This window comes from Silurus aristotelis (assembly GCF_946808225.1).
Source record: "Silurus aristotelis genome assembly, chromosome: 26".
Taxonomy (NCBI): Eukaryota; Metazoa; Chordata; class Actinopteri; order Siluriformes; family Siluridae; genus Silurus; species Silurus aristotelis.
In genome coordinates, this window is record NC_139599.1 from 9,113,795 (window position 1) to 9,141,444 (window position 27,650).

A 27,650-nucleotide genomic window follows, 5' to 3' on the forward strand; every position below is an offset into this window, starting at 1 on the left:
GTCTTCTTGCATGGATTGGTTAAGAATATGGGTGCATTTACACAACAAGGCAACAAGGTGTAAACGAATCCTCCATTGGGATTCCTACGTTGGACATACGGAATCCAGGTTTGGCCTTCTGTCCAGAGGATTTTCACACGTCCAGCCCCTTTTTGGTCTCTAGTTACCTTCACTGTCCCTCTGTGAACAAAGGTGCATCTGACTCCCATCTCTTTCCCATCTACTTCCCAGACCCTATCACGATGGATTTACCCACTATTTCCCCGCCTTTTGATTCTATCTCAGCACCAGATCTATGGAAATCAGGTCCCTTGGTGACTGACCCAGCCTAATGTGTGCCATTGCAAATAAGGCTGTCCTTAATTAGTGTAGGGAACCAAGCAAACAGGAGGGGGAGCACTTAAACAAATCTCTAACATACACTTTGTCGTTGACTCACGCGCATACACTGAATGTTCTGACTGACTCATGTTAATGCTGTAATTCTAGCTACTCTTCTTTATATTCACAAAGAGACTTTTTCCATCTTGTTTTCTTTTGTAAATAAATGACCCAAGGGTGGGCAACAAAGCTTTACACTATTCTGAAACATTTTTTGTTGAGGAACAGACTCTAAATAAGCGAAGTAAAATATGTTAAAAATGTTGTGCAACTTCATTCTGCAGTAGAAAAAAGAAGCCAACAGAGACCCCAAAGGTGTCATTGTGCAACACTATAAATAAGAGCTCATAACTTTTTGTAACACAGTTCCTAACAATTTATCAAAAAAATGTTCCATTAATGGAAAGCTAATTAGCAAAATAGCAAACATTAATCAATTATCTATTTTCTTGTATGTGATTTTGCAATGTACTGTGCATGTGTTTCAAGACTAGTGTTGGACAAGTCAGAATCTCCAGGACCAGAACGCTGTAAGAAGAGTAGATGTAAGGAATTTTTATGCATGCTTAAATAATGTGGAACATAATGTCTTATTTTATCTATTATAATGTGTGAAAATTTATGTGTTTTATAAAGTGATATAAGCACTGAGCACAAAGTGATACCTGACTTGGAAAACAGAACAATTGAATGCAGTGTAAACTTATGGTTCCACTAAGCAGCATCCAGTCCCCAATCTAACCTCTTCACCCACAGCTGGCATTGACCACTGCTCCAAAAACCTTTTTCTTCTAGGAAGTATATTTGTACCAACAATTTTAATATACCTTTTATTTTCTTTCCTACAATATTACATCACTAACCCCCCCCCCACCACCACCACCACCACACACACACACACACACACACTCTTCAACCTTCCTTTTCTCTTCGTTCTTGCTCTCCCTCCCTCAGCTGAAAAGCCTTATTCCTTTCTTCATCTCCAACCCCCTCCATCTCCTGTCTCCCCCCTTTCCCCAAAAACACTCTCAGATTAACTTTAACACTATCTGCAGTCTAAAAGCTAGAGCCTGCCTCTGTCAGTTCTTCTCCAGCTCACCACTAAAGGGGCACACACACAAACACTTCTCTCTTCTCTCATCTTCAGATCATTTGAAATCTCTCCTCTTTCCAAGCTTAAAGATTCAACAAGCCGCAGGCTCAGATTGGGCTTCATTTACTGGGCTCCTTTTCTTCTGTAATCCTGCATACCTGGATTTGCAGAGTGCTCTAGCGTGAGTGGGTTTAAGGAAGCCTTTCTTGGGTGCCTTCCCCCTCCCCTTCCCTTTCCCCGGTTCCAGCACAGAACCTGTCCACTTTTAAAATAGTGTGGATGGTACCCAGTTTGATGGGACTGGAAGGCTGATGCCACAAGTGAGGTGCTGAGCTTCTGTCTTCTCAAGACAGGTGAGTTGATATCATTATTTATCTTATTCTTGTCTTAACTCTGGTTAACTTGTTAGCAGTAGGCTGGTGATGCTGTAGTCTTTTAAGAGAAATCAGCTGCTTTTCTTCATCCCTGATTCAGGTTCCCAGCTTCAGGTTCTTCCTCTCTTTTTATCCCTTTCCTCTCTGCTGTTTGGGATCACACTTAATGTGTGAATAAGTAAATCATCTGTTTATCTGGAAATAAGTAGTCCAGTGATTTTGATAACATCTATCTCTGGCTTTGATGTTGGTCTTAATCTGTTGTCAATAAGACAACTTGTTAGAGATCAGTTTCTCATGGGGCTAGCCAACTAAACCCTGGTTGAAAGATGGAGCGATGGATTTACCCCTTTGGCATTTCTCACAATCTCTTGGAGTGCACAAGGGATTTCCACCAAACACTGGTTTCGACTGTAGTCGGTTTCATCTTAGAGTACATCACACATGACCATGTGTCCAAACACCACATATTCTCTGGAAGACTAGGTTTCAGTTATGTTGGAAGGTGGAGATTTGTAGTCATTTGTAATGAGGGGAGTTGCTACTCTGCACGTTGGAGGAATTCTGGTATCAATAAAATGACTCTAAGGTTCAGGTAATAATTACTATGATTTCAGCAGATATATACTAATTAGACATGCTTTATTTTTTTGCTAATTTTTCATATTTGATAAGAGAAATTGTGTTTTCATGCCATCAACAGAATTTCACATTCTATTACCAAGGAATTTAAAGAATGCCTTAAAGCCCCTTTTACATTCAGTCAGAAATGACCTTTTGGTTGTTTTAGTTTTTTAAACTCTGTATATTTCATAATAAATAAAATTTATTTGTAACTTTTTATTAATTAATAATGATTGTGATGATAATGTACATAATGTCAGGTTTAATTAAACATCATATAAATACATTTTACACAGATTGCAGAAGCTTAACAGTTATTTTATGCAAGTTGGTAATTCTAAAAAAACAAACAAACAAACAAATAAATTATTTTCAGGGCCAAAAATGTTTGCACCATGTTACAGGCCTGGCATGAGTTAACCGAGATGGATGTCTGCGAATAACAGACATTTAAGGAAAAAAGTGCCTTAAGTCTCCCAGAAATTGTAGATTTCTGCTTAAATACAGACTTTACCTTACCAGTTAATTATTAAGTTGGTCTGTGTTAGAGCAGAAAACCACCAATTGCCCTGACACGTTTCTAATGTATATCAAATTAGTTAAGACACACAAATTTAGAGAGACATACTCTCTCTCTCTCTCTCTCTCTCTCTCTCTCTCTCTCTCTCTCTATATATATATATATATATATATATATATATATATATATATATATATATATATATATATATATATATATATATATATTAGATAGATAGATAGATAGATAGATAGATAGATAGATAGATAGATAGATAGATAGATAGATAGATAGATAGATAGATAGATAAAACAAGTAATAGTACCTAGTAATACATTAGTAATACAACCAATTATGTAAACATACATTTAATTATAGCCAGTGCATCTTGGAAAGGATTGCATGAATTCATGTAAAGGAACAATAAACTTTGTAGCATAAAATTAATCTTATTTCAGATTTTAGTCTTCATATCTACAAGATCAGTTGAGAATTTGCACTTGCACTTACGAGATAATCCACATGTTTGGACATCATGGGGTTAAAGGTGAATGTGTTTTTAGTGTGAGACCACCCTTAACTCCTTATCAGCTTGGTGGTAAACTAAGAAGTCATGTAACTGTAACATAATATCCACCAAAGGGCTTGGTCAGCTGACTCACAGTTTTGTTTTTTTTGCAGTTTCCCTCTATCTATTTATGAAGTCAGATATAGATCTTTCATCTTGCTACGTATTGTGGAATATGTACTAAGGTGCCTATAGTAATTGGTTAAAATGTCCTGGAGACCATCAAAGGGTTTTGCGAGAAAATGTCTTTAAATTCAGGGGACTGAAATTCAAACTTGAGTTCCTCAGGTAGTCGAAAAGACTGTGGCAATTCAAGCCGCCTCAATTAGACCCATTAGCTGAACTGTTCACATCCCCTCTCTAAAGCCAATGAGACATACCACACAAACACACGGTAACAGACCCTCCAAATGACAGCGAGCAGAGAGCTTGACTCTTCGCCACAGGCTCGCCTGCAGTGTTGAAGCCTAGAACTGCTCCTCTATTGCCCAATAACACACAGTAGTGCTGGTGAATGTGATCCCTGCACATTGTTCACTATCACATAATGGGACCTTTTCAGTGAAGGGCCAACAGGCCCACCATGGCAGGGAACCGAGAAGGCAGTGAAGACCCATGGGATGCCTGGGAGGCCGCTCTTAAAACCAAAGAAGATTAGAGCGGACTGAACTTATCTTATTTGTCTTCTTAAAGTGCTTTCGTAGTTTATAGTTCAATTTACATGTGCAATGCAAGCTATTAAGAAACTATGATCACTGACATTGGCCAGGAAAATATAATACCGGCCTCGGAATGCTACTACTATCATAACATTAATATGTGGTTTTGATTATTTATACTTTAAAATTTTTGCTCAAACTGCTCTTTGATGTGTGTGTTTTAGGTCTTTAGGATGGTCAAAACAAGCACTTTAGTGTCTCTTCTCCAGCTGTTCAGCACTCTTGCCCCCAGAGGAGGTGAGTCTTTCTGCTTACTATAGTTCATCCTAATTAATTTATTGTTCATCCTGATGTTTCATCTGAATAATCATTGTTAGTTAAGCAATATTGCAGGAACAAGCATGCTGTTGTATGTTATATCAGCACAACTGTAATTCAGCTATAGGCAGGAATGATGTAGGTAATCAAAGACTTGTTTATATTCCATAAAACGAGTATGATATGACATTTATGCAACAGTTCTATAAACAAGAAATTAGCAATGAACAGCTAAATATATGACACATAACATTACAAATTTCACATTATATAATATTTTGTTTATATTTGCTCCATTAACAAAATGCATAAAGGTTTCAATGTAATGAACTATTTCTATAGTTGGATTTTTATGTAGCAAACAGACAAGTGGAGTGATACGATTATTTACAGCATTTAGCACAATTGAGTGGACCAGTGTGATAGTAAATATTAACACTCCTTGACTGTTGCTTGTCCAGACAAAATTTGAGGACTCTAAATAACTGTTTATCAGCTGTAGAACAAAAATCGCATAATAACTAACTATATAAAAGTTATTATATCAGGTTGGCTTACTGAAAGAGGTTTTATCAAAACAACTAGGTATAGAATCTTGTGACATACTGTTTAAATGTGTAATATTTGGCACAACCATTACTTCGGTGAGTAAAAAAAAAAGGAGCTACAAATAGAAAAAGAGTTTGCTAACTGCTTCTTTTTATTTTGCTTAGCTTTCACTCAGGATATCATCTACCCCTTTGGACCAGCTCATAGGGACACAGAAACCCCCAAGATGGATGATGGCAGTTCAACTGAAGTTTCTCTATTAATTCCATTTGTGTTCTTCAGTGTCCCTTACCGCTCTCTATATGTGAGTGCAACAGTGAAACAATTATATTGCAAGCAAATTTTTTTGTTATTAATCAGTTTTAGCTATGTATCAATAACTTGAGTGTGCATACTATGAATGCATGATAAATGTATATATATATATATATATATATATATATATATATATATATATATATATATATATATATATATATATATATATATATATATATACAGTATTACATAGAAATACATTTTTATATGAAATATATTTACATACAGGTAAACAACAATGGAGTAATCTCCTTCAACGTTCAAGTGAGCCAGTTTACTCCTGAGCCGTTTCCTCTCAGTGACAGTCGGTCATTTATTGCTCCTTTATGGGCTGATGTGCACAATGGTATCCGTGGGGATGTGTACTATCGTGAGACCACAGAGCCCGAGATCCTAGCAAGAGCTACTCAGGATGTCAGGAAATATATCAAGAGCATGTCATCCTTTACTGCTTCCTGGGTTTTTATTGCCACCTGGAACCAGGTCACATTCTATGGCGGCAGTCAGACAACACCGGTAGGTTAACCCTAACCTTTAATTTTGAAAAGGACATATATAAATCTAGATCTGGTGATGTATAAATAAATAAATGCATAATCTTAAAAAAAGCATTTATTTTCTCATAGGTGAATACATTTCAGTCAGTGTTAATTTCAGATGGCATTGTCCACTTTGCCATGTTTAACTTTGGAGAAATTACATGGAGCACAGGTACAGCTAGTGGAGGAGATCCTCTTACTGGCCTGGGAGGAACCACTGCACAGGTAACATAGTTTTTTAATTTTCTGTGGAGACAAAACATGGGATTACTTCAAACATTTTATTAATACAATTCAGCAGAGAGCCTTGTTTTGATGACTAGGACATTTTGACCTTTCTAGTCAGGTTTCAACGGTGGGGATGTCAGTCACTTCTTTAACCTTCCCGGTTCTCGCACAAATGATGTGATCAACATTGAACAAACTACAAATGTCAACGTGCCTGGTCGTTGGTTCTTCCGTGTTGACACTGAACAGATCGACCCGGCCAATGGCTGCAGCTTTAATGGTAAAAAGATTGTGTCTGGAAAAAATTTAAACAATCTTTCATTTTAGATGTGTTTATTAGTTACACGGTGAACTAAATCAATGTTTCTCCAGAACCCTGGTGCTACATAAAACAACATAGAGCTACATACATACATATTTGATTGTCCAATTGTCTGAGTGAAATTAGTTTGTGAGTGTTGGTGCATGTGTTGGATCAATGATTCTTTCCCAGCACCCTAAAATGTTAATCAATGATATAATCAAAACCACAGTACAGCCTAGTTAATATTCCTGCTTTAATGAATATTTGAGTTTTTTTTAATAGCACACAGATTTTGAGGCTTCTGCTTAGTTAAAAATAAAACCTGCACCTATACCAGTGAAGTGTGCTATCCAACACGATTAAACTGTCCATTATAAACAACTAAAGCTGAGATTATGTTTTAAACTTTATTTTTGCATAAAACACAAATGTTACCATAAATATAACATATTTTTTATAATTTCTCTGTGGTAAGCAAATCAAAAATTTAAGGGGAAAACTCACTTGATGAAAACTCAAGTTTTATTTAAAATCAAGATACTAGTTAGAGGAACTGGACAAAGATTTTTTTTTTAACAAAGTGTTTAATCTGTCAAGTTGTTTTAAGAAATTTAACACACTACTCTTTTAGGAAGTGGCTGGGGATTGTGAGCATGTCTACAGAAGAAAGTACTGAATGTGAAAGAAAACCACTCAGTGTTTGCTCCCAATGCAAAAACACAGCAGACAAACAATGTGTTGCTAGCTTTTGGGAGTAATGAGTGCTAGCATGTATCTACAAGCCAAGTTCATCCCTTATCTCTGTCTCTGCATTGTAATGCAAATATGCATTAAAGCAGAAGTATTATTCTATGTTCATGGTGTCCTTTAAGCATTACATTTGTAATCATTTTCCACTTTGGTAGTCCAAAATTCATCCATTCTCCCTGTCACTGCATTGTGTTGCAAATATGCATTGAAGCAGAAGTATAATTCTGTTTTCATGGTGTCCTTTAAGAGATAAATTTGTAACAATTTCCACTTTGGCAGTCCAAAATTCATCCATTCTCTGCAACTATGGAAATATGATGTCAATTCATAAATGGGAAAGGAATAAGTAGTTAAAAAGGCTAATTTAAATTGCAATTAATTATTTTATCAGACTCCCAGAGACTAAATGTAGGTGATCTAATCCACAATAAAATTAAAAACATGTTTAAATCCTTGATTAGATACAACTGTTAAATGAAACATTAGTTAAAATTATGTTATTGGTTTTGGTTTCTGTTTTCCTTAACACTTTTAAAATGTAAAACAAATTATATCAGTGGCAGATTCTATTTCTTTTTTCATAGGGTGAAATATAGAAGACATCTTTGTATTCACGTTTTTTTTTTTTTTTTACTGTCCAATTCAGTAAATTCTTATGTGATTTGTGTGATATTGCCCCCTAGAGGGCGCCACATTTTACATTTTAAGACTTCACCCCATTTGTGCAACAACTGGAATGTTTGCAGAAGGATGACTTTGAAAACCTAACTAATTTTTCATATTCAGGACGGTTTTATCGACGTGGAGAGGTGTTCTGGCTGTCAGACCAGTGTTCTCAGCGTTGCAGGTGTCTGGATTTGGACAATGAAGTCATTTGCCAGGAGGCACCATGTGGCCAGCTGGAGACATGTGAACAGCAAGAAGGCGCATACTACTGCCAGCCCACCAGAACCAGCACCTGTGTGGTTTTTGGAGACCCCCATTATCACACCTTTGATGGCTTTCTTTACCACTTCCAAGTAAGACTGAATGTGCCTGATTTAGAAAAAGGTATTGCCTGAGTTGTTGTGCATGTGCTCTTCTGGACATATTCTTCATTTGCCACCTGCAAAGTACAATAAAATAAGCTAGTTATTCTCTTGATGTTGCAATATGTTCTCTGCTTTTATTGTGTCCATTTCCACAGGGTACCTGCACTTACCTTCTGGCTCGGCCATGCTGGGAGGTGCCTGGTCTTCCATTTTTTAGCATTGAGGCTAAGAATGAAAATCGTGGCACAACTACTGTGTCCTGGTTAAAAGATGTTACTGTAGAGGTCTATGGCCATCGAGTTACTCTACCAAAAGGAACCCTGGGCACTGTACAGGTGAATTTCTGTCCTCATATTTATGCAATAATATACAATAAAGGTAAAATGGCTTACAAAATCAATGGTAAATTTACTCAGTTCTCATCTCATAATTTCAGGTGGACAGTCTCTTGAAGACTCTACCTGTTCAGCTCCAGTTAGGGGCTATTAAGGTATACCAGTCTGGTCTTGCAGTTGCCTTAGAAACTGATTTTGGTCTCTTGGTAACATATGATGGGCAGCACTATGCTTCCATCTCCCTTCCCAGCTCCTACTTCAACAACACTTGTGGTTTATGTGGTAACTATAATGATGACCCTGCTGATGACCCTGTGTTGCCAGATGGTTCTTTAGCAGATAGTGTTGTTGAGTTGGGTGGTAGCTGGCGTGCAGAAGACAGTGATTTTCGTTGCTCTGATGGTTGTGCTCAGAACTGCAGCTTGTGTGAGCCAGCAGCTGAAGCTTTTTACTTCCGGCCTGATTACTGTGGGCTTATAAACAAGACTGACGGGCCATTCAGAGACTGTCGGGCTGTGGTGGACCCCACTGCATTTGTCTACAGTTGTGTGTATGACATGTGTAGCAATCGTGACAATATCACAACCCTTTGCCAGGCTATACAGGCATATGCGTTAGCATGCCAAGCTTTGGGTGTAACCATCAGACCTTGGAGGTCACGTACATTCTGTGGTAAGCTACTGTATGCTTCAAGTATATGTAATGTTTCATTAAATAAAATATTGGTCTTACTTATTGTATTAACATTATTATTTTTTTTTTTTTTGTTTTAATCTATTAAACATTCTGTATCTTTTCCCCAACTACCACTCTTTTTTTTAGCTTTAACATGCCCAGAGAACAGCCACTACCAGGTCTGCACAAGCGCTTGCCCTCCTTCATGCTCCGACCTGACCTCCCATCTATACTGCACACATCCATGCACAGAGGGCTGCCAGTGTGACCAAGGCTTTGTGCTGAGTGGCAGCCATTGCGTTCGCTGGTCTGAGTGTGGTTGTGAGCGCGACGGCTTGTATTATTCTCTCAATGAAACCTTTTGGGCAGGAGAGGGGGGTGAGGTGGGCAGCGACTGTTTTCAGCGCTGTGTGTGTGGACCTGCAGGTGAGGTCACCTGCTTTAATGACTCCTGCCAAGATGGTGAAGTGTGCACAGCTGAAGTGGGCTTGCTGGGATGTTATCCTCGTAGAGAGGCCATGTGTTCATTATCTCAGACATACATCTTAGCCTCCTTCGATGGTTCATCCATGCCATTCCCAGATGAAAGCTCATTCTACCTGGTGAAGACTTTTGGGCGCCTGCCAGCCAATTTGTCAGCAGTGGAAGTGAAGATTGGAAGAAAGCTGGTGAACAAGGGTCCTTCATGGAAGAGGCCTGTGGTCATCAGGGTTGCATACCTGGAGGCACAGATTGGTGGCTCTGATTTTGACATTGTTAAGGTTTGAAAAATCCAAAATTACATTTTGATAATTACTCATTATAAACTTGAGTAATCGGAAAAGCATAATGTGATTTTTATAATATGCAGGAAGAAAGCAATGTTTTTGTCTTAGATAAAAGGACATATAACAATGACACTTCTCTTACACATCTCTCCTTAGGTAAATAGTGAACAAGTTGTTCTTCCATATGTTCACCCAACTGAACCACTGGTTGTGTACCGTGCTCCTGGCAATGCTACAGTAGTGGAATGGACAGGTTTAATTCGGGCCCGCTACTCCCGCCAAGGCTTTCTCAACATCACCCTCTCCACCATGTTCTACAACTCAACCTGTGGCCTATGTGGCTTCTTCAATGGGGATCCCTCTGATGATTTACGTTTGCCAAGTGGCCGCCAGGCTGACACAGCTGACCAGTTTGTTGAGGGCTGGAAGGCCATTGCTGATGACTTAACATGCAACGGTGACTGTGATGACCTGTATCGCATGTGTACAGACCTGCGGCTGTATCAAAGCCCTTGGCTATGTGGCAACATTAATGACCCAGGAAACAGCTCATTCCTAGCCTGCCACTTAGCTGTAAACCCATCGCCCTTCTTCAGGAATTGCCTGTATAACATGTGCGTGAAGGAGGGTAACCGCTCAGCTTTGTGCTCTTCCCTGCAGGCCTATGCCTCAGCCTGTCAGGATGCTCAGATCAACTTGGGCCCCTGGAGGAGTGCCACAAACTGCCGTAAGAATTATTTAACGCCAAAAGGCAGTTTTAAATCAGTAGTGTTTCGGTTTTACAATGTTTTTATATTGCTTTCTTTCTCCCCTGTCCAGCACTGCCATGCCCAGAAAACAGTCATTTTGATGAGTGCACCACAGCATGCCCACTGACTTGTGAAAATCTGGATGAGCCAGAGGAGCCCTGCTTATACCCCTGCTCTGAAGGCTGCCAGTGTGAAGAAGGCTTTGTTCTCCGTGATGGGCTCTGTGTACCTCGTAGTGACTGTGGCTGCTTCTATCTTGGCCGTCAACTAGCCACCAATGACACATTCTGGACTGACTGGGAATGTCAAGAACGCTGTTTCTGCAATGGGACAGACAACAGTGTCTACTGCAACTTTTCTCCATGCCACCCTGAGGAATACTGTCAAGAGACCGATGGGTTATTTTTCTGCCAGCCTCGGACTGAGGCTCTGTGCGCAGTGGCCGGATATGGCCATTTCTTGCCTTTTGGAGGTGTACCATTTGACCTTCAGAGCAGCTGCTCACTTCAGTTGGTTACCACAGAGTGCGGGGGACTAAATGAAGATGAGGACAGACATGGAGGGTTGGATGGCAGTTTAAGTGCAGAGATAGGACCGGAGGACCTGCCTGAGTTCCAGCTTTCAGTTCGGAATGAAGAGAGAGATACAGGGCAGGCCATCTGGGTGCAAGGTTTTGTGTTGACAGTTTATGGATATGAGATTGAGGTGTCAAGAAGCTTTAAACATACAGTCATGGTGAGTATTAAATATACATTTACACTTTGATACCTGTCATGAACATTTTCAGTGTAATTTCCCTTATGCCAGGCCCTATAGTTGCACAGCCAAGAATACAAAGTCACTAAACAATGAACATTTGTACAGTGAATTCTAATATACAAAATATTTCATAATCACAAGAATTTGTCTGTAATTCTAATATAAACATGGTCACATTTTCTTGAGGCCAAGTAATTGTTTATGTCACAAAGTTATTTTTAATAAACTGAAAACAAACGAACATGTGAGGGAACATGAGGAATATCTGATTACAATCTATGTCTGTTAACAAGCTGGAGTAAAGTCAGAGAAAAACCATACTTGAGTGATATTTGGAAGAAGTTCACAACAGCATCTAAAGATCTGAGGGACTTTAGATCAATTAAAGATAGAAAGAGCAGAGAAAAGATGCTGAAAATCTGTTTTTTGGTGTCTGTCTATGTGATACAAGATCAGAGAAATGAATTGAAGGGGAAAAAAACTAACAGAACTGTGATCACTCTCCAGTAATATAACAGTAAATATGTGTAAATAATGATTACATTTTATAATGTAAATATATTTCAATTTATTTCTACAAGGTTAATAAGGAGCGTTTGTACTTGCCTCTGAAATTGGGCCCAGGCAAAGTCAACATATACACTCTTGGATTACAGTTACTAGTGGAGACTGACTTTGGACTGAAGGTGAAGCAGCAACTTTTTTGCTATCATATCAGATTTAATTAACATTATATTTAAAGGATTAATATTCAACATTGAGTCACTTTAGGATTGTATTATAAATAATGTGATATCATAGGACTGTTTCTAACCATCTTTGCTTCTTAGGTGGCATTTGACTGGAATACACTACTTCTGCTTTCTCTGCCCCGGACCATCTTTAATTCCACGTGTGGTCTGTGTCAGGGAATGCCCATCTCTGGTCCTGCCCTCAGTGTCAGTGAATGGGGCATGATGTGGGCAGAGCGTGACACCTTCTGTCAAGTTGGGTGTGGTGACTCGTGCCCACGTTGTGGATTAGTTGAAAGGGGCCTGGCAGCAGATGTGCATGCGCCTGTACAGACAATGGATGTCAGCAATGACATTGAAAACACTCTTCCAGGAAACCGTTTTCACCTGGCTGAGGGCTTGTACGTTTATGTGGAGCCAGAGGCAGTGAGGCTGTGTGGACTTATTATTGACCGTGGGGGTGTATTTGCGAGGTGTCACAGCAAGGTGGCACCAGCATACTTTTACCAGAGCTGTCTACAGGATACATGTGTGGACCAGGGAGCACGAGAGACAATCTGCAATTGGTTACAGATATATGCTAGTACCTGTCAAATCCAGGGAGTGTCTATGAGTGGCTGGAGGAGCTCTACTCCATGTGGTAAGGGAGTTATAAATGCATAATGAATACTGTGGAACAAAAACTTTCAGCTCCACACTAGCTTTACTTTGCATTGTCATATTTGTAATACATTGTGATACATGTGATTTTTAAATAATCTTAGCAGAAAATAATGAATTGGGACCTTTCGGCAATCCTCCCTGTGTTTGTGTGTGTTCCTAGTGTTGTCATGCCCCAGTAACAGTCACTATTCAAACTGTATGATGGTGTGCCAACCCCAGTGTGCCCCAGCACGAGGCCAGAGAGACTGCAACCAGAATTGTGTGGAGGGTTGCCAGTGTGATCAAGGTTATGTGCTCAATGGCAAAAGCTGCATCCTTAACCAGAACTGTGGCTGCTATACCGACAGCAAGTACTATGAGGTGAGAGAACTCTTTGAAGTGGGTATGGAGGATTTCGAGAGTATAAAGTAATTATTTAAACAGGCAACAATGAACAACATTGTGGCTTATTTTATATGGGTTCTTTGAATGTTACAAGAGCCACAGTATAAGTGTTCTGAATGTTTCAGATGTCAGAATGAAAGGTACTATGTTATGAAAGAACGAAAAATATTGCTGTAATGTCAATTATTACACCATTACAGTGAATAATATAAATAAAAAATGAATACATTTTATTATGCATTGCTCCATTAAAAATAGCCAAATCACAGAAAGATCTATATAGTTGTAATCAAAGTCCTGAAAGCTCTACAAGCCACTACAATTATCCCTCTGTCCCCTGCTCACCCTAGCCTAAGCAATTGTTTTGGAACAACGATTGTACCAAGCGTTGCCAATGCATTGGCCGCAACTTGATCCAATGTGACCCTCGGCGCTGTAAGGCTGAGGAAGAGTGTGTACTACGCCACGGTGTGCGTGGCTGCTTCGCCCGTCGCAATCAGCACTGCATTGCATCAGGTGGTGGTGTATTTCGCACTTTTGACGGTGCCTCCCTCCGCCTGCCTGCCTCCTGTTCCTTCGTCCTGTCGACTATCTGCCACAAGTTGCCTGAACTCTCCTTCCAGCTCATCGCCAACTTTGACAAGTGGAGCACACCCAATCTTACCACCATCTCACATGCCTACCTATACATAAATGAGGAAAATATCCTCATCTCTGGAAACACTGTTAAGGTCTGTATACTTGAATACTGTAAAAATGTCAATTGCTCTTACAAATCATAGCTCTCAGTGATTTCTCTTTAGAATTATTGTAGTCAACAAGACAATTTGATGATGATGTTTACTACTTGTAATTATTATTTATGGAAATAAAAAATTAATCTTACCCGTGCCAGGTTTGTGTGAACAAAAGGCATTGTAAATCTAAGTTATACCCACTAGGATGATTTTCATTTCAAAGGGGTTAAAACTCTTTAAAAGAGGAGTGTGTCTATACAGTTCATTCGGAAAGTATTCAGACCCCCTTCACATTTCAAGTTTGTCATGTTGCACCCTGATACTACAAGTTCAAATAGATTTTTTTCTCATCGAGCTACACTTAAGACACCAGAATGACTAAGTGAAAACAGAAAAGGATTTTAAAAATGCCTCACACTATGTATTTAGACACTTTTTAACAACACTTGAAAATTAGCTTCGGTACCTACCAATTCTCTGTATCTGAGATGTTTCTACACCATGATTGGAGCCCACCTGTCGAAATGTTTATTGATTAGACATGTTTTGGAAAGGCACACGCCTCTCTATTAAAGGCCTCACAGGTGACAATGCATATTAGAGCAAAAACCAAGTGATGAGGTCAAAGGAGCTACCTGCAGAGCTCAGAGAAAGGATTGTTGCAAGGCACAGATCTGGGGAAGGCTACAAAAATATCTGATGCATTTAAAATTCCCAAAAGCACAGTGGTCTTCATAGTTCTTAAGTGGAAGAAGTGTGGCACAACCAGGACTTTTGCAAGAGCTGGTTGCCCCACCAAAAAGGGCCTTAGTAAGAGAGGTAACCAAGAACCCGAGGCACCGCTCATCACCTGCCCAAATCGAGACCAACAGTGAGTGTCTCTTCTGCAGCAGGGACTTGGCAGCTGGTCAGGGTACTGAGTGTAGATTAATGAAAAAAAGTCCATTGAACGATTACACTATCAGGCTACAACATAACAAAATTTAAAAAAGTGAAAGGGTTCTGAATGCTTTCCCAATACACTGTAAATGCTTGTATATATGAGATGTAATGGTAAATGTATGTATAGAATTATCAATTATGATATAAACAACAGACCATTATGATATAAAATTTGCCTCAATCTCTGTTTAGGTAAATGGGACACCAGTGTCTGTGCCTTTTGTAACAGGCCTAATGACTCGCGTCTCCACATCTGAAGGTTTTCTGGTGATCGACACGCCACAGGACATTCAGGTCCGCTATAACCGTTTTAACACACTTAGTATCACCATGGGACCACGGCTACAGAACAAGGTGTGTGGTTTGTGTGGAAACTTTAATGGTGACGCCTCGGATGATTACATCACTTCCCGTGGCAAACCAGCACTTAGTGCACTAGAACTTGCACAGAGCTGGAAGACTAATGGTATGCAGAACAGGTGTGTATTATTTTAATAGAATGTATTTTTATGATATTCTTTGTTCTTTCTCTTCTTTTTCCACTTCTCAAACTTTCTCTCACCCTCATGGTCATCTTTTTCTTTTATTTGTCTTACTTCTCTATGTATCATTCTTGAAAACCTTTTTCAGTCTTTCTCACTCATACCCTCTTTCTCTACCTGTGTTTTTTTGCAGTTGTGATGAAACTCAGTATGTGGCTCTGGCCCAGTCCTGTGATAACACAGATGTATTGGATCTGCAAGGCGAGGACAGCTGTTTGAAACTTACCCAGCCAAAGGGCTTTTTCCAGCCATGTCATGGACTTCTGGACCCACAACCCTTCTACCAATCCTGTTACCTAGATGGCTGCTACAACCACCGCAAGGCACAGGTTTGCGGCTCTATGGCTGCCTATGCTGAGGCGTGCCGCTCCTTTGGCACACTCACCACCAAATGGATTGCCCAGGAGAACTGCTGTAAGGGCACACTGACATCTATTGGAAAGGAGGGGGAAGTGTGATTGTGGGGGGTGATGGGTGATGGGAAAAAGCTTCAAGATATCATTTTAACTTTGACTAGCACAATCTTGTGAAAATATCCAAAATAACCAAATTCAGTTTGTTTCTATTGAAGTTAGGATTAAAAAAAAAGGTTGTGTGGTGCCCACCAATTTCTCATTAAATCTACAAAGCAATAGAGTTATTCTCTTATGTTAAACTGACTGGGGCATACAAGCAAATTAGACAAGCAGACTAGAGGCTGGCAACACTGATATAAACCATTAACAACTCCCTAACATTTTTTATTAACTGCATCATGAACTCATTATATGTAACAAACGTGGAACTTTGTATTGCCTCATAGTGTAAAATATTCTTGCAGTTGCAAACATGCAAAATCTTTATAGAATGATCAAAACCAAATAACTTCCAACTCAAAAAAGAAAGGGTTTGTCACTTTCACATAGCGGCCAGAATTCACATAATCTAGTAAATACCAGGATATTTCAGACCAAACCCTGTTTGCTTTTGCTAGTTTCAGGCTTGACTATAGAAAGAGTGATCAAACAAGCATCTGAACCAGACATCTTTCCAAATCAATACAGAAGCCGCTATATTAACCCAGTGATTTTCAGTGACTGTTTAAGTCTCTGTATTTGAAGTGTCCTGAATACCTGTGGTCAACAGTAAAGAAATTTACGAATGCAAAAAAAAAAAAAAAGTATAAAAATTGTAAATAGGAGAGTGAACTAATACACGTGTCTCAGACTTTTTCAGACATAGCCTGTTTCACTACCATGAGCAGTATGCAAACTGTAGATATTTTGTGTATCACATTAACATTGATAAGGAGTATCAATGGGAAACAAACTGGTTTAATATTAGCAGCTACTGTAACAATACATTAAAGGTAAATGATAGATAGATAGATAGATAGATAGATAGATAGATAGATAGATAGATAGATAGATAGATAGATAGATAGATAGATAGATAGATAGATAGATAGATAGATAGATAGATAGATAGATAGATAGATAGATAGATAGATAGATAGAAACCATAAGAAAAACTGTAACTTGTGGAAATATTGGCAAATGTAGAAAATGCATAAACTGAAAAAACAAAAGTCAGTGAAAGTAATGTGTTTGTATATGTGTGTTTGTGTGTGCGTGTGTGTGTGTGTGTGTGTGTGTGTGTGTGTGTGTGTGTGTGTGTGTGTGCGTGCTAACTTTGTTCCTGGACGTGTCTTTAGCAGAATGGATCTATGACCCCTGTGCTGGGGAGATCTGCACAAATAACACATGTGAGCTGGAGAATGGAGGAGACTTGTGTGGATGCCCTGAACTTCCCAGCACAGAAATTAGTAAGTATAATGACAGTTTTTATTTTACAAGTTAAAGATGTCATGATTTTTACAGTGCAAAACACACTGAAAAACAATGAAGGTAATAATTTGTTATTTATTTTATGTACAGATTTCCCACTGTCAATAACAGATGAAGTAGTGTGATAAAATTCTATTTATTTTAATGAGTTTTATTAAAAAGTTATGAGTGAACAAGAGAAGGAGAGAGCAAGAAAGAGAGGGAGAGAGAGAGAGAGAGAGAGAGAGAGAGAGAGAGAGAGAGTGTGAGAGAGAGAGAGAGAGAGAGAGCAAGAGGGAGAAAATGAAAAAGCATTGTTTAATAATAATGAAACAGCTGATGTTTTGGCCATATGTCGTATTTCGTTATATTTTGTTAAGTTTTCTTCCCAGTTTGTCATTTTGTTGTGTTTCGGACATTTATCAAAATTCCCATATATCCTACTCACCACAAGCTAAATGACAAACAGAAATCAGCAATTCAGCTAAAAAAAAGGTAAATACAAAATGTGTACAATAGTTTCCTGATTCTGTATGCAACTGTATGTTGCTGTAATTATAGTTCTGCTTGTTTTCATGAATCAGTGCATTCCAAAATGAAGAATAAATTCAAAGGCAGGTAACAATTTTTTATTATTTACTTATAAAGTTAGTTATTTTTAAAGTAAAGCAAATCTATCTTATAATATGAGGTTGAGGACACTTTATTGCACAGTGTGTTCATTTATTAATCCAGGAAATTTCCACATTGTCTTACACTGTGTTACATGTATCAGAGTTAATGATCCGATACACAAATAATGCTAACCGTGTCTTTTGATGCCTGTGGTAGCTCACTAAACTACACAGTCACATGACAATAGTGATAAGCACAGAAACACCCCTACTTCCCTAAAACTTAATGTCTTTCATGTAGACACTGTAGGGACAATGTAATTTGTATTATATTCATTGTATATGGTTGTTTTATACCATTGTCTGTCTGAATACTACATTCTGATTCTGAAAGGTGTCAAACCATTGATCAAACAGGTAATACCAGTCAGTTTAATCAGTTTAGTAGTTTATTAATTTACTGCCTAATAAACAACCTGGTAATTCCCTTTAACTGTAGATCTGTTGTTAAAATGTGTTCATTGTGTAATCTGACATGAAGACCACATGTCATTGTAGAATTCGTTATAGAATTCAAACAATATTTTATTGAGATTATTTGGAATTGTATGTTTGCTTTAATACACAGTTAAAAAAAAAAAACTTTAACCAGCATTAGACACTACATTTCATAAAAATATGTAATACAACTAAAAAACAGTTCAACTTTAAGGGTACTAGCTCTAAACTAAAACTAAATCACTTTCAACTGACCATGTAGGCCATAGGTTATATAATTGTCTTGTTGTTCCATTAGCAGTGCCTGTGTTGATTTCTTTAAGGTTGATTTGTAAATATCTATTATTAAAAGCTCCTGACAAATAAACATATTAAATTGGATCAGTTGAGTAGACACTTAAATTAGTTTGCCAAAACAACCAGACAGATCTGTTTTTGGTTTATTTGAGCCCAAGACCACAAACTATTTATGATGTTTTTTAAAGCCTTTTTCTGCTCATCAGATCGATGTGAATATGGTCTTGTATGATTGGAAATAACTGCAAGTGGATGGTCTTGCCAATAACGTCTTGACTGGCAGTATGTATTCAAGTATTAAACGGACCATTAGGTTAACTTACCAATAGAATAAATGTTAAACATCCACTTAATCACAAACTGATAGATGAATAAATAGATTATTTACCTGTGGCTTAGCCAGGAAAAACAATATATATTTTTTTTCAGTGGCAAGTATAGTTTTCTTAACTGAAAATACTTAATTCATAAAAAAAAAAAAAGTCCACATTCACCAAGTGAAGTTAACGTTTCTCTGCATTTCATTGTAATTTCTATTAAACAGGTGAGGATGACATAATTCAAGCTGAGGTGACATGCAAACATGCTCAGATGGAGGTGTCTATCTCAAAGTGTCGCCTCTTCCAGCTCGGCTTTGAAAGAGAAGATGTTCGTATCAACGACCAGCGTTGCTCTGGCATCGAGGGTGAAGACTTTATCTCCTTCCACATCAACAACACTAAAGGCTATTGTGGATCCATAGTGCAGGTGTGCCAACCTTTCACTAAAGAAATAGTAAAGAAAGTATTTGAGACATCGAAAAATTTCCCAATCTATGATTTCTTCAAGATCTCTAGCTAACACGTACATTAATTTGGGTACATGTATTTTATTTCTTGAAGAGTCTGTTGGTGTTTTTCTTCTTCCAACACACAACATTGTGTGAAGACCTTTATAGTTACAAGCCACAATACCAGCTACAATACCAGCTACAATAGCTTACAAGTTGAATGTGATGAATGATAATACTAAACAGTAGAACCTTTACTCTTCAGGAATGGAGTGCGACATATGAAATATAATAATTGCAATTATTTTTTTCATTATATTTATTAAAGTATACAAGTTTGAATTACACTGTATGTCAAATTTATATTTATGTTTACATTTACAACATTTAAGAGATATCCTTATAGCCAACAATTCACAGAACCGTCTTATGATAATATGATCATGCTACTAAAAATAAGTCATAGTCTAGGAATACATTAAGATAAATCCCTAAGAAATAAGATTGAGCAATGAACTAGTAGACCAACAAAAAAGCAGGCTTTTTTATTATTAAAACTAAGTGTATACATATTTCATAGGTTATATCAGAATTACAGACAGTTCTGTAGGTCTGCTTTTTCTATGCATCCTTAAAATGTATCGCAAAAGGTTTACTAATCAGTTCATTTTTATTCCAGATTTATTTTTGTATTAATTAAGCTTCTAATACAAATTTAGAAGGCTAAATGACCAGTCTTATTCAAAAGGTCTACAACTTTTAGTAAAACTTTCTTTTGACTAATAGTATTTACATTTTGTTGGTATATTGTTAGAAAAAAAGAATCTTATAAAGCCATAGTGGTTTTTCAAGACAAATTAAATGAAACAGTTATTATAATTTGACTCTGGTTAGACACAAAAAATGTACCAAAAAATTATAAATAATGTTATTATCAAAATATAAACGTAACCATACCTATAAATGATAAATGAAAAGGAGCTTTATAATGAGTGTACCGATTGTCCTGGCAATTGTTGAAATAGATATGGAAGTAATTTGACATTTTTGTCTGTATTGATTTAGACAGATCATGTTATCTACACTAAGAAAGTAATTTAATTCCAAACCACTGACATTGTGAGTGCTTTGTGTGTGGGTCTTTTGTGTCCAGTCGAATGGCACGCACATTATGTACAAGAACACGGTGTGGATCGAGAGCGTTAACAACACAGGGAGTGTGGTGACCCGTGACAAGACCATCAATGTCGAGTTCTCATGCGCTTACGAGCTGGACATTAAGATCTCCCTGGAGACAGTGCTCAAACCCATGCTGAGGTCAGAGGTCAACTTAGGTTATTAACCTATATCTCACAATGGTTCCATGGTTGCACAAATGCCTCATTCATGAGTCCTAACCTTGGCTTGTTATATTTAGTTGAACATTTTGATGTTATTTAGGAAAGCTTATGCATTTGACATTAATCGCTGTTTTCCATACATTTGTGTTTAACAAGTAAGCTTACAGTATATGTTTAAATAATCTGCCATTTAATCATTTTGTAATAACTTTATTATTTTGTTACCCACTTTCTTAGTAGCTTCAACATGAATTAAATATAACAATTTTTAATAATTACTTTTTAATAATTACATTACCTCATGACTTTATGTTCCAGTCTACAGTACATCATTAAACATGTTTGAACTTGCTGTCCTCTCATTTCACAGTGTAATTAACCTCACCCTCCCCACCCAAGAGGGAAACTTTATCACCAAGATGGCTCTTTATAAAAACGCCTCGTATCGCCAGCCATACCGCGAGGGCGAGGTGGTGCTCAGCACACGAGATGTGCTATTCGTGGGCGTGTTTGTGGAAGGAGCGGATGACAGCCAACTCATTCTCATAGTGAATATGTGCTGGGCCACACCATCGCGCTATAGCAGTGACCGTCTCCGTTACATCATCATAGAGAGAGGGTGAACACGTACTCTTACACACATGGATTATTTAAGTTTTTTTGACACAATATCTAAAAAAAGGCTATTCGTTTAATCATTTTGTATAAAAGGACAACCTTTTAAAAGGAAACTATTTTCTTCCTGTCATGACATTATAAAAAAAAGATATCTATTAGCATGTGTAAGCACAGACATCATTAACAATACCAAAACACTGTCAAAAATTCCAAACGGTAGCGCAGATATAGGTCAGGAAATGACTGACTGACTGCTGTCATCCTCAGTTTTTAGTGTTTTATACCCAAAAACTACCTATTACCTATATAAGCAAAAGGTCTAAACAATCAGAAATACATTAAATTTAGAATTAAATGTTGGCAATAACATGGTAACTGTATATATGTATATAACTCCAATAACTGTTATTGGAGCCTCAAACAGTAAAAAGGGTGAATACATGTGCACACACCTAATTTTAATTTCTGTGGCCTTGACTGAAGTGGGAAGTTCACATGCTCAAATCTAAAAGACCTTGAATTTAAAAGTGTCTAAAAGTGTTTTGCTGTAAATGTATTGAACCTTGCTGACATTACAGAAAGCAGTCAAATATTATGATTAAATAAAGCAGGTCTGTTCTTTTTTTTGTATTTATTCTGATTGTTACTTACAGACTCATGCTAATCCATGAAAGTGTGTTGGTTTCAGGTGTCCCAACATTAAAGACAACACTATTGGCATGGCGGAGAATGGTGTGTCTCTGACCTGCCGCTTTCACGTCACTGTGTTTAAGTTCATCGGCGATTATGATGAGGTGCATCTTCACTGCGATGTCACGTTGTGTGACTCTGAGACTAACGCGTGCAAAGTGGTAAGAACACACACACACAAACACACACACCTTTTTAATCCTCACTAGGTGAACATGTATGGACCTGTATGATAATAGTTACTGAAGGAAACATTACTTACAATTATTTCACAGCATCGTGGAAGTCGTGATTCTGTGCAGGTGTTGACTCATTTTCTATAACAGCAGCTTTGAGAAACGTTCAGGCTGCAAGACAAAACACTTGGTTATATTGAAACACACTTCTTCTAATATGCCATTGTTTCCATAGTAACAACTTAGACAGGGACCTGTATGGCAGATGCTCCACATAAATATATTAAAAGGAAAAGTGTAATAATGGATATGTTTTCGTTTTTTACATTCTTTGAGCATGTTTTAACAGAGTCGCCAGTGTCAGCATTGTTTTTCTTACATGGGAAGGTTTCGAAAGTAAAAACACTGTTGTTCCTCAGTAACAAATGTGTTGTTAAATACAATGAGACAGGAAAAAGGTAGGCTACTAATGGACTGACTGTATATAGCTGCTGTTTATAGTTTGGAAAATTAAATCTTATGTGGTCTACTCTGTGTCATTAATTTTCGTGTAACAGCTCGTCTTATAATGTGTTTTTCCTTAACTGAGATATGTGCTGTATAAAATTTTATAGATCCTGATTACAGGCAGTAACCTGTTTAGCAAAGAATGGCTAAAAGCATCATAGAAGTGCAATGATATTTCTTGTGCACGTCTGTGGGCTTCATTCATGTATAAACATCCATACCTGATCCTGTTTATACTTACTATTATATCTAGTTATCTGTTCTTATTTATTGCAGATATAATGAATGTTTCATTTTGTTAGTGTTCATGTTATTAGACTATTTAAACTACAGGGTAGTGACACTAATAGTTGACCTCCATCAAAATGATTCGCAAGAAATTAGAGGACTTTGCTTTTATATTTATTTTTAGAACTGTCCGCACAACAGAAGAAGCTACAACGACTACAGTCAACAAAAAGAACACATTCTTTCAGTGGGCCCAATCAGAAAACGAGGTACTGTGGGTGTGTGTGGGAGTGTGTGTGCATATGTGGTTGTGATTGTGTGTGTATGGGGGTGTGTATGCATATTTTTGTGAGCATGTGGCAAGATGATAATTCATTTAATTAGTTGATTTATCTTCAGGTGTGCCTGATCCAAGTCAGGGATAGATCCATGGTCTCTCCCTGAAATATTGGGCAAAGGCAGGAATACACCATGTATTAGAGTTCATAGCAGGGCACCCATGGACACTAACACATTTACACACTCTTTCACACCAAAGGGCAATGATAATGATTCCTGAAATATGCTGCATGTGTGAAGATATAATTGAGCAAGGGAATTGCTTAGGAGGCTGTACTGTATATCTGTGTGTTTGGCAGAATCAGACTGGTGTGAAGATGAGAATGGAGGGTGTGAGCAGATCTGCACTAGTCAGTTATCAGGCCCAGTGTGTAGCTGTGTGACTGGAATGCTGCAGAGAGATGGGAAGAGTTGCCGTGGTGAGTGCCACAAACACGATAACACACACAAAACTTGCTTTCAACAGACAAGATATAAAGAACAGATAAGAACTTAAAAAATGCCATGATTACATAATTACACTTACTCCCACAAGCACATTCTAAATGACAAAACAGATTATACCACAAGCATTTCACACACCGGGCTATTCCAATGTCTTTGACATGGCATGTTCTTTACCTGTATAAGCCTGAGTGTAAATTGCCTAAAATTGCATTACATCCATCATCAATCCATTTGACAAACACACACACACACACACACACACACACACACACACACACACACACACACACACACACACACACACACACACACACACACACACACACACTCCTTGGATCTGATCTGTTTTAATTTGTCTTAATTCAATGTTTTCTTTTATCCATTATCTATCTATCTATCTATCTATCTATCTATCTATCTATCTATCTATCTATCTATCTATCTATCTATCTATCTATCTATCTATCTATCTATCTATCTATCCATCCATCCATCCATCCATCCATCCATCCATCCATCCATCCATCCATCCATCCATCCATCCATCCTTCTTTCTTTCTTTCTCTTTCTTTCTTTCTTTCTTTCTTTCTTTCTTTCTTTCTTTCTTTCTTTCTTTCTTTCTTTCTTTCTTTCTTTCTTTCTTTCTTTCTTTCTTTCTTTCTCTGACTAGTTCATTCTTTTGCTTTTTGGACTGCACTTTTTTCCTTTTTGCTTTGCCTGATCCCACACATTTTTTGTCTTTCTATTTTTTTCATAGCTACCAGTTCCAGCACAGATCTCCAGCCCCTCGCTCCTCTGGTTGCCATTGGCATCTGCGTCATGCTTCTGATACACACACACACGCCTCTGTGCTTTTCTCCAGCAGAGTTAAACGCCAACTAAACCATGGCTGTGCTAAGGAGAGAAGGAGAAATGGCAAAAACAAGGGGGGCTGAGAAAGCAAGATAGAGTGAAAACAAGGAGAGGAGGAGTGCATGTTTTAACCACACACTGCAAAGAACTGTGATTAAACACTCCTCATTCCGCTGCATGGACACTTTAAAAGCAAACCACCGTGTGTAAAATAGATCCACCTTCGAAACCCTTGTTCAAAAGAACCTGGCCATTAGCAAACAAATGCAGCCCAAAAAAAAAACTCCATTTGATTTATTAGATGTAGATGTTCAGCTACTAAATACACAGATTAGCAAAGCAACATTAGTGGCATGCAGTTTAGTAGATTATGCTGTCTGATAAACACCACTTTGTGGGAGATTATGTTGCAATGAGTGGTTAAAATTCTCAGTGCTACATATTTATATTAGATTTTTTTTCTTTTTTTTTAACATTTGCTCCCTGTTCAAGTTCTCAATAATTTAATTTCCCTTTTTTGCCATATTGAAGTATTTTTCAGATTAATCATTGCTGGAAAAGTATTTGTTATGTTTGAAGTATTGAGAATGTCACTGATGAGTACTGGATGATTAAGTCCCTTCCATATTACTTGGTATACCTATGACATTTTTGTGAAATAAAATCGCACCCCACGGAGGAGAGGAAGCATGTTACAAAACCAACACAAGTATTTCATTTTTCTTCAAGTAGACATGTTTTTACAAGGGTAGTCATTAAACCTGTATATACTGACCATTTTTAATGAACATTAATTTACTATTATCTTGTACTGTGATGCCTAATAGTTTTAGACAGTCACCATTTATTAGGTTGCAGCAATGGGTGAGTAAGTTATATGCCCATGCAGATTAGCCTTGATATATATAAAAGCACTTGATCAGATGAAACACAGAGAAAGGTTTGGGATCAGAGGCATGGACACCAGAACTCCGGATTACTCATAAATTAAAATATCTGCACCCTCCTCTAATAAGGATGTCATTGTTACTGTAGGACAATTTTATGATCGCACGTTTCTTTGAGAATAAAGCAAGCGCTTTACATCATTCAACCCACTTTGATTCTATTTCAGGGTGTTCAGTTAGTCAGAAGGATTGCGTGCCAAAAGTGCAACTCTGTCTCTATCAGTGTGTGTATATCCTTTCATGAATGCTTGAGTGTGTTTCTTTCCTTTGTATTCACACAGCGGTGTTGCTAGGGCTTTTAAACACTGTATCTACTGACCACACACAGATTAGTGACTACAGCATTGCTGTTGGTTTTAATTCATCAATGACACTAAAAGGTTTACTTCCCTATCCACTTACACCAATGTCCTACACTAGTACACTTGTGCTTTAGAATGTCAATGTGACTCTTGTACTTAGAGTCGTCCACCATTAAACAACATATGCAGAGTAGAGATTCTATTGTCCCTGTCCAGAAGGGAGCAAACAATTAGATACAGCTGGGCACAGCCGATAGCTTGGCCATCCCACAGCTTCAAGGGTCGTAGACTCCTGAGCTTTTGTCACCGTCTTTGTATGGTTTCTCTTGCATGATCTCTACATCATTGCATGGTGTCTACAATGATTTCTTTTTATTGTCTGGTATCCTCCTATCTTTCTCATGCAATTAACTGGAATCCCAAAGAGTGTTTTATTTATTTTTTTGCCATAACTCATAAGCTCTGGCTCCACCACCATGCTGATCAGGATAGAGCCCTTAAGTTGCTTAATATGAATGTATAAGCAAACTATTTATAGTGTATAACTTCATCAGGGACATTTTCTAAGCAAATCCATGCTGTTGGTTTGATATTTTTGGTTAATATTATTAACAACCACTCATACAGCTGATACAACTGATACTGTTACAGCATTTAATTGCAACACCTGATCTACATTCAAAAACTGTACTTTTGGCTGATAAATTACAATTAAGAGAGGGTGCAGTTAAAACAACGAAGAGCTAAAAAACCATTGCTAAGGACTAAAAAGGATTAGTTTATTGGTACTGGTGTTTGAACTGATAAGTACTCCAAAGCCTTAAGTCCTGAGGCACTGAGCCACAACCATATATCTGATACATATATGCTCACTCTCTGAGCCACCACTATGCATCTGATATACATACATGTAAGCTCACTCTTTCTATCTTCCTCTTTTTTCATTTTGGTGCACTATGTCAGTGCCATGGCTGAGCTGAGAATAGTTCACTGACTAGATAATATGTGATCAGTGGTGGTCCTATGCATGTCCTTGCCAATAGCAAATAATGGATGGACTACAATAAAGGACTGTCACCCCAGGAATATGTTAAAAGCAAAGGTACACAAGATGTGCAGCTGATAAAGTGGTCACTGAATGTCTCGATCAACTCCACTGTCGGTTCATTTCCGCGTTTGTCATCCACGTCGCCATGGCGATAGCTTGGGGGCGGCGCCTTGACTACATCTAAACCCAGTAGCTTTTTTTTTCCTGCTCTGCCGTTAACACACGCTTGTGTGAGATCGCTGACAGTTGCGTTACACCGACCAGCCATCACACTGACCTTTCTGCCGGGATTCATCTCTGGAACGGATCCATTTAGGCGGAGAACAGGGGGAATGAACCGGAGCTCCGCTGGTAAGAGGGAATCTTTGGTGCTACGCAGGACGAGAGATAGATTAGATTAGTTTCTAGGCCATAAAGTGTGGCATAACCTGCTTTATTCCTCAATAGTCAGGGCCAGCTAGCGTTATTACCACCTCGCATTGATATCCTCTATACTGTTAAGCATGCGAGATGAAATCTCTGCTCCTAATGGAGAGCGTCAGCTGTAACTTCCGAGCCTACGGGTGTTTATAGCAACTGCAGCCTCTGTGCCTGTTCACACAGCCCTTACTAAGCAACAGCGACTCTTTACAG

At 38.1% G+C, this 27,650-nt stretch overlaps 2 protein-coding genes and 1 long non-coding RNA gene across 4 annotated transcripts in view; 2 read left to right on the forward strand and 1 right to left on the reverse strand.

Moving 5' to 3' along the window:
• Positions 1–4,452: 4,452 nt before the first annotated feature.
• tecta (tectorin alpha) lies at positions 4,453–25,813 on the forward strand (the record flags this gene model as incomplete). Its single annotated transcript, XM_083531659.1, has 25 exons — positions 4,453–4,516; positions 5,251–5,390; positions 5,633–5,920; positions 6,031–6,168; positions 6,286–6,451; positions 8,012–8,244; positions 8,412–8,591; positions 8,693–9,263; positions 9,414–10,027; positions 10,190–10,760; positions 10,853–11,517; positions 12,123–12,227; positions 12,372–12,912; positions 13,096–13,295; positions 13,670–14,050; positions 15,191–15,477; positions 15,674–15,954; positions 17,234–17,344; positions 19,299–19,501; positions 20,677–20,840; positions 21,234–21,482; positions 22,170–22,332; positions 23,267–23,351; positions 23,721–23,840; positions 24,626–25,813. The coding sequence occupies 25 exons, from the start codon at positions 4,453–4,455 to the stop codon at positions 24,748–24,750; spliced, it is 6,645 nt and encodes a 2,214-aa protein (XP_083387785.1). The 3' UTR covers positions 24,751–25,813.
• On the reverse strand, positions 19,382–27,390 carry LOC310720916. 2 transcript variants are annotated; one of them, XR_014531857.1, is made up of 4 exons: positions 27,295–27,390; positions 22,434–22,518; positions 22,133–22,309; positions 19,382–19,517 (listed from the first exon to the last, which is right to left on the reverse strand). It is a non-coding gene; the product is annotated as an uncharacterized lncRNA (long non-coding RNA). The 2 variants fall into 2 exon arrangements; XR_014531858.1 differs by lacking the exon at positions 27,295–27,390 and adding an exon at positions 24,630–24,711.
• usp2b (ubiquitin specific peptidase 2b) overlaps positions 27,216–27,650 on the forward strand; it is a 47,265-nt gene continuing 46,830 nt past the window's right edge. The window contains exon 1 of the mRNA XM_083531913.1: positions 27,216–27,368. The gene's annotated coding sequence lies outside the window, so the exon portion shown is untranslated. The remainder of the gene's footprint in view (positions 27,369–27,650) is intronic.